The 10,729-nt window shown below is 53.1% G+C and overlaps 1 protein-coding gene and 1 pseudogene across 1 annotated transcript; one reads left to right on the top strand and one right to left on the bottom strand.

Moving 5' to 3' along the window:
* Positions 1-4,835: 4,835 nt before the first annotated feature.
* Positions 4,836-6,599, top strand: LOC136454914 (beta-glucosidase 25-like). The gene is made up of 4 exons (XM_066455156.1): positions 4,836-4,931; positions 5,986-6,088; positions 6,180-6,279; positions 6,395-6,599. Exons 1-4 carry the CDS (start codon positions 4,836-4,838, stop codon positions 6,597-6,599), a joined length of 504 nt encoding a protein of 167 aa, XP_066311253.1.
* A 1,864-nt stretch (positions 6,600-8,463) lies between these two features.
* LOC136454915 (probable receptor-like protein kinase At5g20050) lies at positions 8,464-9,672 on the bottom strand (annotated as a pseudogene).
* Between the last annotated feature and the right edge of the window lie 1,057 nt (positions 9,673-10,729).

Raw genomic sequence — 10,729 nt, forward strand, 5'->3', positions numbered from 1 at the left:
CGTCGCAATGTGAGTGGGTGATGGCGAAGGTTTGGGTGATCCCTGAGTGAAGAGCTTCCTTCTCTAGCTAGCTGCACCTAGCGCATGATATTTGAGGCATAGGGCCAGTGAGCGAGCTAGGTCCCCTCCGCCTACACCACCTATAGGTCATCACAGACTACACCGAGGGCAACCTTCAGGAGATCAAGCTCAGTCACTCTCCGCCTGAAGAAGACTCCTCGCCTCGGCGAGATCCATGGCCAGTCTAGAAGTGGCACCCCTCGGCCTCCAGCTTTTGGGCTTTTCGTGGTCTCCAGCTCGGCCTAGAGGGAGCTAATCCTTTGTTGTGCCTCAGTCGCGCTCTTGGACCACCAGATCGCACTCCCCATAGACCGTGTCAGTGCTCCGAACTGGAGCCTCTCTGCAATATGGTGTAGCTCGTCTCGCTCCCTACGCTGCCGGGCAATCGTCTCAGCGTCTAGCTTCACCCTCTTGCTCTAGGGCCATGGACCTCGCCTCGGCCATAAGCCTAGTATCCCGCTCCCTCTCGGCCTCGGCCAGTAGGTAATTGATCTCCTGGTGGGTCTCGGTGTCCCACTGGAGCAGCTCATCCCACTCCTTCTGCACTCTGGCGGCCTCCTCCTGATCCCACCGCGCCCTCTCCGATAACTCATCGAAAGACTTCTCGGTGAGATCCACATCTCAGCAGGGCCTCGGCCTCCCGCCATCGAAGATTGTCTGCTCTCTGCGGCAAGGGGAGTTAGCTCGGCCACCCTCTGGTGGAGCTGGGTGGTCGTGTCCCTATGCAGCCATGCCTCATTGACAAGGCGGTCCCATTCCTTCTTGTTCTCATAGAGGAACTAAGATTTCTCCTGGCTAGTGAACAATAAGCGACTAAAAGAAGATGGTGGTCAGAAAACAAAAATATATGAAGAAAAAAGAGATTGGGAGGCACGACCAAGTGAATACCTAGCCAGTGGGAACAATGATGTCTCGAAGGGCACCGCTAGCCTAGTTTAGAGCCTCCAGCGTGACCGTGAACCCCTCGCGGAGCTTCTTCCGCTCCATGCCCTCGGCGGCATCACCAAGGGTGAAGAGTTCCGACGATGGGTCCCACAGACTCATCCACCGGAGTAGGGGCTCATCCCACGTGGGTGGGTGGCGGCTCTTCGATGTCAGGGCTAGGGACAACTCTCTGCCGATCTCCTCGGCAACTGTCGCGGCATCTGAGGGTCCCTCGGCCATGACCCCCTTCGTCCCGCCCACGGCGGGCGTCGTCTCTGTGGCCGTCGGTGGCACGGCAAGCACCGCTGCCTCAGCCACTGCCACCATAGCTCCTGGCTATGACCCATCTGTTGTAGCCACCATCACCTCCGCCTCCGTCAGTAGGACCTTGTCCGACTGCGCCACGCCCACCGTGGTCGACGCAATGGGTGCGACCAATAGCACCGCCCTCTCCAACGTCGGCATCGGCAGTCACTTCCATCGCCGGTTGAGCGGTGACCTCTGAGGGCGCCCCCTCGACCTCACCGATAGCTTGACCCACTGAGGGCACGGGCACCATCGTGGGTGGTGCCAAACCGGCCGACGAGGCCATGACGCCGGCTCTGCTCTCGCCCGGAATGGGAGCGACGTCAGGCGGCGGCCCTCGCCTTACCTGAAGGGCGATGGTTTTCTTGGGCACCAGCACTATAGAAGCGCCCTGTCTGACCCGTCTCCTGATGCTGTAGAAGAAACAAAAGGCGTGAGTCACTATGAAAGATAGATAAAAATAGAGGAGTCGACAACTTACACCGGCGCTATTGGGCGATGGAGACGTTTGGCGGACGAACTCCCAGTTCCCTACTCCCCCTTGTCGGGGCGGGACCGCTTTGAGCCCGTCCCCTGCTCCCAGGCCGAGGGGGTCTCCCCCCCACATATCTGAGGGCACGATAGGGGAGACACTCCCCTCTCTCGGCACCTCGGGCGTGGCGATGGATCCGCCCACCCCTACTGACTCTTGGGCCGTAGCGATGGGTTCACCTATCCCTGCTGATTCCTGAGGCATGGTGGTAGGGATGCTCTGCTCTACTAGCACCTCAGGCATGGTGGCAGACCCGCCTACCTCTAATGATCCTAGAGACGGGCCAATGGTCTAGCCTGCCTCCTCCTCTGGCCTCATGGCCTCACCTTCCCTTGCGTGGAACAGGAAGGGTCCCTGCATCATTGAGTGGGTGCCTGTCAGCGTGTCCTTGCTTTCTAGGTCACCCCACTCAATGTCAGTCAACTACCTCATCATATTCCTCATCGTCGTCATCGTTGTCGTCACTATCTGTCTCCTCTCCTCGCTCCTATGCTTGTTGTTTCTACTGCTTCTTCTTCCTCTTGAACTCCTTCATCTTCTTCTTCCACTTAGCCATGGTGCGATTCACTGCCGCCACGAGCGGGTCCTTCGGTGGTGGAGCCAAGCTATCTGTGAAGATGAGTCTCTTCGGCTAGGTCCCGCTATCCCAAGGTCAGCATCAAGGGGTCGAGAATTCAAGTAAAAAGGAGGCACAGGGAAAGAGAACTTACGAAGTCAATGAACCCTGTTTCCGGCTGCATTGGGGGGTGCCCTAGCACCAGATATATGAAATCAAGGGCGACACCGACATCATCCTTTGAAGGCTCCATCGCCTCCTTGATACGCTGCGCCACTTCGGAGGGGGGAGCGCTTCGTCAACAAGCACCATCCCATCGAGTGATGCTCTGGGTGCCATCAGGTATAGGGGAAGCGCACAGCTCATTAGCGGTGCCACCCTCCACATATGGTAGGCGCCGATGATCCCTGACCCCTTCACGACCCTCTCCTTTAGAATTCGGATGGCAGCAAGATGGTCCTGGATTTTCTTCTTGTCTTTATCCAGGACACCCCACTTCCATGGCTCCGAAACCTCTTCGATAATGCACCCGGAGAACGCTGGCAAGGGGGCGGCTGCCTCATCCTTGACATAAAACCAGTGCGAATGCCACCCCTTGTTGGAGGTCGACAGACGCATCGACGGGTAATCGTTTACCCGGTTGTTGTGGAGATGAATGACGGCACATCCCACAGGCACACTCAACTCTTGCCTCTTCTCCCTCTTCTTCAAGAGGTTGACGGCAAAGAAATACCGCCACAGGTCGAAGTGGGGACTAATTACCAGGAATCCCTCACACAAGGCAACAAATGCTGCAATATGTTGGACTCCGTTGGGGGTAAGATGTTGCAGCTCCACCTTGTACTAGTGCAGCAAGCCCTGAAGAAACTTGTGGGCGGGGATGGCAAATCCCTGCTCATGAAAGCGAGCGAAGGACACCATGTAGCCTTCAGGCGGCGATGGCTCATCCTCATTGTCGAGCAACCGGCACTCCTCTGTGGCGGTCAGCGGGCAAAGGAGGCCACAACAAACGAGGCCCTCTAGGCGCTGAAGGGTGATGTTGGATCTGCACCATGGCTCCATTAAAAGATTGGTAGGGGGGTGGACGCGAGCTCAACGATGGCTGCGATGCGGGTGCGGGAGTCTCAGGCGATTGGCGGCGGAGGTTGTAGATGCAAAGGCGAGGAGACAAAGTATGGAACCCTAGGGGCGAACCCCTTGGTTTTATAGGGGCGACGGATGCGAGAAGAGCAACCATCCTCCTAGATCTCCGTGCCTACCATGATACACCACCACATCACATCGCGGGATATGCGCCCACAATCCCTATCCTTTCCCACCAAAGTCGCGCCAGACGTTTCGCCTTCCCTGAGCAGACCTAGTACTCTTTTTCCCGCAGAGGGGATATAGGTCAAAAACATTTCTTCGGCCTGCCTAGGCCCAGGAGTTTCGAGGGCTTGGCCCAACTAGTTTCAACGGCTGACCCAACAAGGGATGGGCCCAGCGAGCAGCCAAAACTCAAGCGCACGAGCCTCAAGGGAGTCTCGATCCGCGATCAAGTCTCAACCGGGCTGACCTTGGACGAATCCCCGCGAATACGGATACCAGGGTTCCCTTTAAGTTATTCGGTTGTCAAAACACCAAATCTAATAGCCATACCCGCGAAGGGTCCGAAATATCCCCTGGGCGATTCTATCTGAATCACCCGGGGGCTCGGGGATACACCTGTTGAGTGCGCTCACGCGCACCCTCTGGCAAATCGAAATATCCCCCCGGGCGATTCTATCCGAATCCCCTGGGGGCTCAGGGGCTACACCGTCAGGTGCGCTCGCGCGCACCCTCTGGCAAATTGAAATACCCCCCGGGCGATTCTATCCGAATCACCCAGGGGCTCGGGGGCTACACCCGTCGGGTGCGCTCGCGTGCACCCTCTAGCAAGTCAAATCACCCTCCGGACGATTCTATCCGAATCATCCCGAGGGGCTCGGGGGCTACTGTCGGGGACCTAATACTGGGGTACCCAATGAGGGGGCGCTAATAACCATCAGACGTTGATGCTTCCAAAAAGACAAGAACCCAACTACACTTCTTGCCCATACGACTGAAGGTTGGCCACACCTCACCCGGCCCCTGAGGGTTGGCTCCGCCTCGCCCTGACCCCCGAGGGCTAGACTCTGCCGCGCCCGACGTCCCGAGACAGACGCTGCCTCGCCCGACGTCCCGGGATAGACGCCGCCTCGCCCGACGACTGAGGACTGACTCTGCCTCACCCGATGACTAGGGACTGGCCTCGCCTCGCCCGACCCCCGAGGGCTGGGCTCCGCCTCGCCCGACGACTAAGGGCAGGCTCCGCCTCGCCCGACGGCTGAGGACTGGCTCTGTCTCGCCCGACGTCTGGGAGCAGACTCCGCCTCGCCCGACGACTGGGGACAAGCCTCGCCTCGCCCGACCTCCGAGGGCTAGGCTCTGCCTCGCCCGATGACTGAGGGCAGGCCCCGCCTCTCCCGAAGTCCCGGGACTGGCTCCGCCTCGCCCGATGACTGCACCCTGCTCCTTCATAATGATGAGCACAGGGTAAGACAGGACATTCGAGTCAACCGCAGTACCGAGGACCATGCCCTGCACGCCTGCATGAAAGTACCGTAAGGATACGACTGGATGGGCGCTTTAAGCCCTCCCAGGCATGACAGAGCCCGAACAGTGTTGTAGGCGCCGACTTTTGTCATATAGTGTTGTGGGCGCCGTCGTCAGCCCTCGGACGCGGATCCTAAAATAAGCATACGTCAATCACTACAATCCAGGAGGGAACTCACATCATCTACAGTAACGAACGTATGATCACTTCCCCGTCGGCTCCCCTGCAAGGTCACGGCTCGACGCCCTGACACGCCGTATCGTCCGCCGGAATAGGATGGGACGTGACCACTAGCTGACCGAAGCTAGAGCATGGCCCTATCAGTATCAACAAAACATGCTATCCCTGGCACCATCTGCCGTGTCAGCAGAACAGGCTCAAGGGAAAAGGAAGACCCTGCGCCTTCGAAGGGCCTTCTTTACCTCTGGTTTTTTCTTTTTCTCCCATCTGTAACCCTTGCTCCCCCTTGGTTTATAAAAGGGGGGGCAGGGCACCCCACTAAGGGGATGGATCGATTCCACGGACAACACATCACATAACACACAGCCAAGCAGCAACCAAGCTCTTGACATTCCTTTCGACCTTTCCATCAGAGACGTGGGATCTGTCCCTCTCTCGACCGTTTGTACCCCCTACTACGAACCTTTTTCAGTGCTAATAACACGAGCAGCAGCAAATTGGACGTAGGGACATTCTGTCCGAACCAGTATAAACCTTGTGTCCTTTTAGTATACCATCCGGGCCTAACGCACAACAAATATAAATTTAATAATTGGTGTTTACTCAAAACACCGACACAAGCACTAGGTACGCCAAATGAATAAGGGTGTGCAAAGCTTCCTACGTAAACCCTTTTATACTTTAATAACTCATGTGTGTCAACTTATATAAATTTTCTGAAAATATGGGTACAATTTCCTCAGCTAACTACTTCTAGTTTCCATCCTCTAGTCATCAAATGTTGGATTGACAGCTGTGTTTGTCAACTTCCAGGCAGCCTCAGGATGGCTGCACATAGTACCCTGGGGCATGTTCAAGCTGATGAAGCACATCAAAGAAAAGTATGGAAATCCACCTATGATCATTACTGAAAATGGTAAGCGCCTAAAAAAGGGTTCTATTATTAATAGCTGATAAAAGTTTCTCCCTCCAAAAATTCACTGGCATAAGAGGGGTTTAAATGGCAGGCATGGATGATGCGAACAATCCGTTTTCGAGATTAGAGAATGATCTGCGGGATGATAAACGGATACAGTACTACATGTCTAGCCTCCTAGATGCAATAAGGTAAAGCTCCCACTTCTGTGCCCATGCATCTGACTGGAATAGCCAAAGCCAACACTGTCCATCAGCAATACTTGGTTCTTGCCCCTCAACAGCTGTTCGACCTGAATCACTGCAGGAAAGAAGGCTGCAACGTCCACGGCTACTTCGTATGGTCACTGCTCGATAACTGGGGGTGGAACTCTGGGTACACGGTGCGGTTTGGACTCTACTACGTTGACTACAACAACAACCTGACAAGGATACCCAAGGCGTCAATGGAATGGTTCAGGCAGGTCTTGGCCCAGAAGACGACTAATTTGGAGTACAGTGGTTCTCAGTAGCCATTAGTTTAGTGTATACAACATAGTGCTCCGTATATAACTACCATCTGTACATGCTTGTTTTAGAGATTTTAGGATTTTTTTGGGAGAACACTAGATCATTTCTCATTTTCCACAAAGCCTAACCCATTCCAGCTATTACAAACCATGAGAGCTTGTTTTTGTTTCCATTGTCTCTGCTCAAGCAAAACTCCTAAAAATTTTTCAATGGATGCTGGTATCCTCAACCAACCCAAGCTATTTCTCAGCCAACACCAAGTCACAATAGTTATAGGACATCTAAATAGAAGATGATCCACAATTTCCTCTTTACCACAGAATTTTAATCCTTGGACCCATTCTAGTTCCGTCTTTTCAATTTTTCTACTATCTGAATCCTGTCATGCCAAGCCATCCATATAGAAATATCTGCACTTTTAGCAGATTTTTTGTTGTCCAGATCTCCATCATCTTCACATCTCTGATTCTCATAAAGGTTATGAATTTGTACATGCTTTTAGTTGTGAACTTACCTGAATTCTCTAACTTCCAAGTTCTATGTTACCTTGTCACTCTCTTCTGTTAGATTTATGGTCACTAGTTTCTCTATCAACTCCTTCAGTTTCTCTATCAACTCCTTCCATTCCTCTAGCTCCTTTTCCCCAAAATTTCTTCTAAAGTCCAAATTCCACTCTCTTCTCCCAGCCCCTCCTCCATTGAGATATCTTGGTTATGGCAGATTTTTAAACACTTTTGGAAGGCTGTCTTTAAAGGACATTCCTCTAATCAGACATCTTCCCAAATAAAATATTGTCTGTCTACCACTCTCCACAATGCCTTTACCCCTTTCATACCACTCTCTAACTGAATGTAAGCCCTGCCAAAACTGTGATCCACCCCTGCTATTACTTTGACAAAAACCTTTCCCTCTTAGATATTTCCTCCTCAATATATTCATGCACAAGCTATCCTCTCCACTTTCCAATCTGTAGATCCATTTGCAAAGTAAAGCAACATTATTCATGGCTCTGGTATCACTAAAACCCAAGCCTCCAAACTCTTTGGGTTAATTCAAGGCTTCCCATTTAATCATATGATACATGGTATACCCACACCCTCCTAGAAAAATTTCCCTCTATATGAGTCAAATCTTTGATGGAGGCCCTCATAAGAAACTACTCACTACCACTACACGGTTGGATTTTAAGATCATCATGTCCATCTTGTCAATCCGTCCTAGAGCTTCTTAGGTCCTGCTCGCTTATGCTGAAATTTGGCTTATGCTGAAATATCATGAGAGAAAAACAATGTTCCATGACTGAAAAGTAGCTCAAGTGAACAGGGCCTTAACAATCACGTTCAGGAAGTCCTCGCTTCTCGCCATCAATTTCCAGTGTTGTAGAAAGGCTACATCTTGTACGCTACCTACCTGTATAGGAGATTTAAGTGAGATGTTAGAGAAGACAGAAGACCCAATTGTTCCTGGTCTTCCACAAGCTCTAGCCCACTCCAGCCAACACAAATATTTTCCGCCAGACTTCCTTGCCTCTTGGTTCTCCCAAAAAAAATCCTGAAAATCTCTCAACGAAGTTGATATTCGGCGAAACATTGATTTCATAACAATTTTTTGTCTCCTGTACCATCAGCAGAATTGGCAATTGGCATCCACATTCTTTTTAGCACCGAACAGTTACAATTGAGATACTGTCTGCCAAGTGCTATAAAACAGTTACAATTGAGATCCACATGAAAAAAAAATTGAAACTCATACCATCAAGTTCAATTTGTATTACAAAAAACTACATTCAATTTGAAGCAAAAATTTATACAGTATAACTATTGAAATAAAGAGACATTATTGTCACTTGTCAGTACATCACTGCTCAGTACCACTGTTCTGCGTGACCGGCGAGGAAAGAGGCTACGTAAAATTCGCGCCGGGCGACCGACGGCTCTCCGGCGGCAGATCGGCGGCAATACGCCCCTCGAGCATTTCCACAACAGTTAGCATGCTGGGCCTCAGTTCCCGCTGGTGCTGGACGCAGCAGAGCGCCACCCTTACCAGCGCCTCCACCTCCCCCTCGTCCACGGGCGCCATGGTCGCGTCCACAAGCTCCATAAGCTCGCCTCGCGCCATCTTCTCCCGCACGACGCGCGCGAAGATGTCCGGAGTCTCGGACGACTCCATGCTGGCCTCGTAGCCCCTGCGCCCGCCGACGAGCTCGAGGAGCGTCATGCCGTAGCTGTACACGTCGGACTTGGTGGACAGCGAGCTGAACCATATCTCCGGCGCCATGTACCCGGGCGTGCCCTTCCCGCAGGTCTCGACGCTGGTGAGGTCCTGGGCGATGGACATAGAGATGCCGAAGTCCGACACGTGCGCGCGGAAGCTGCCGTCGAGGAGGATGTTGGCCGGCTTGATGTCGAGGTGCAGGATCTGCCGGTGGCACTCGTGGTGGAGGTACGCGATCGCCTCTGGCAACGTCGACGGCGATGCGGCGCCGGGTCGGCCACGGCAGGAGGCGCCTCCTGTCCTCGCCGTTGAACAGCCACCAATCCAGTGACCCGTTCTCGAAGAACGGGTACACAAGGTACTGGCCGTGGGCGGTGGTGCCCGGCACCCCTTGCACGAGGCAGTATCCCAGGAGGCGCACCAGGCTGCGCTGGTGCACGTTGGCGACGATGGATATCTCTCTCAGGAACTCTTCCTCGCCGACAGGTTTGTAGCTGGTGATCCGCTTGACGGCGACCGCCGTGCCAGTCGTCGAGGAGGCCTCGGAAGACTTCGGCAGAGCCGCCGCGCCCCACGACGGTTCCGAAGTCTCCGGTGACGGCTCGGATCTCAGTCGTACGAGAACTTCCGCGGCAGGTCCTCGATGTGGAACGTGGTCTGCTGCACCTGCACGGGAGTAGTAGAGGCTGCTTCTGACTTGAGCATCGTCGCAAGTGGCGCCTCTGGATCAGCAGGTGGAGCTTTGCCGCGGGCACGAAGGCGCCGGAGACAAGCCTGCAGTACTAGAGGGCTAATCTTCCAGATGCAGTATACCAATAGAGCTATGAGATTGCAGACGAGCATGACATTTACTGGAGCCATGTCGCCCCTGGAAGCCACACTGGGAGCTGCCGTGACAATCACCACAGCAAGGACACCAAGAAATGCACCGCAAATAATCCTCCCTTCCCGATCGGACGAGGTGCAAATGTATAAGCAAGCGATTATAGCGAAGGACACTGATTGAAGAGCGATCTTTGCACCGAAGCTATCAACAATTTCAGGGATGATCAAAATGAATACGGTGAACACAATCGCTACATGCACTATCTTGCACAACACAGAGGCACAGGCGCAGCAGCATCCTCGGCGAGGAGGAGGAGGAGCTACGCTAGAGTCATCCAGACCTGACATGGTTGAACTCCCGCAGAAGGAGACGAAAAGAGATCAGAGATGCAAGATGTGCAATCGCGCGGTGGTAGGAGTGGCGAGACGCTTAAACTACCAGCCTCCTGTTTGAGAAGAACGAGCAAGTCAAGAACTTGGCGCGTATGGGAATATGGACAATTAATGCTGTGATGAAAAAGACGTTTCTGGCCATAGTAGCTAGCCTCAACTATGATAATATAGATTTTTTTAAAATTTTAACACTTTTTTGATAACTAATTTTAAATCTAACACTGCCTATTTTTTTTAAAAAAAACTAACACTTTTGGCCGCGCCTATTACCCTGGCACGGCCAAATGCCTGTGCCGCGCCATGCATGGTGGCGCGGCAGCGAGCTGACGTGGCGACGACCGGATTCGGGAACCGTTGACGTGGCAGGTCCTGCCGCGCCACCGACCTTGGCGCGGCAGTGCCGCGCCCTGATCCGTGGCGCTTCTGGGCCAAATAAATACCGCGGCCAGTCCCGCCTGCCCGAGCAGCAAGCCCGGCCGCCGCGCCCGCCGCCCGCCCGGCGCTACCTGGACGGTTTAATCGGAACGCGTCGCGCCGATAGTGGGAGTTATTCTAAATATTGCTTGACGTAAAATCAATAGTAGTTTTGTTTCTATCTTTTATTGAATTTTTTTCACGGCCGAATAGAGAATTTGATAAGCCAATGATTTGTTTTTCATCTTTCATAATACGGTTAACCACCATTTTAACTAATCGATTA

This window comes from Miscanthus floridulus, chromosome 5 (genome assembly GCF_019320115.1).
Source record: "Miscanthus floridulus cultivar M001 chromosome 5, ASM1932011v1, whole genome shotgun sequence".
In the NCBI taxonomy this organism is placed as follows: Eukaryota; Viridiplantae; Streptophyta; class Magnoliopsida; order Poales; family Poaceae; genus Miscanthus; species Miscanthus floridulus.

Bases quoted from the DNA above. Each gene is read 5' to 3' on its own strand.
- LOC136454914 (XM_066455156.1), top strand. From the start codon at position 4,836: ATGACTGAGGGCAGGCCCCGCCTCTCCCGAAGTCCCGGGACTGGCTCC. The intron at 4,932-5,985 runs GTAAGACAGGAC...GTCAACTTCCAG, and splicing joins TTCATAATGATGAGCACAGG to GCAGCCTCAGGATGGCTGCA. The intron at 6,280-6,394 runs GTAAAGCTCCCA...GAATCACTGCAG, and splicing joins AGCCTCCTAGATGCAATAAG to GAAAGAAGGCTGCAACGTCC.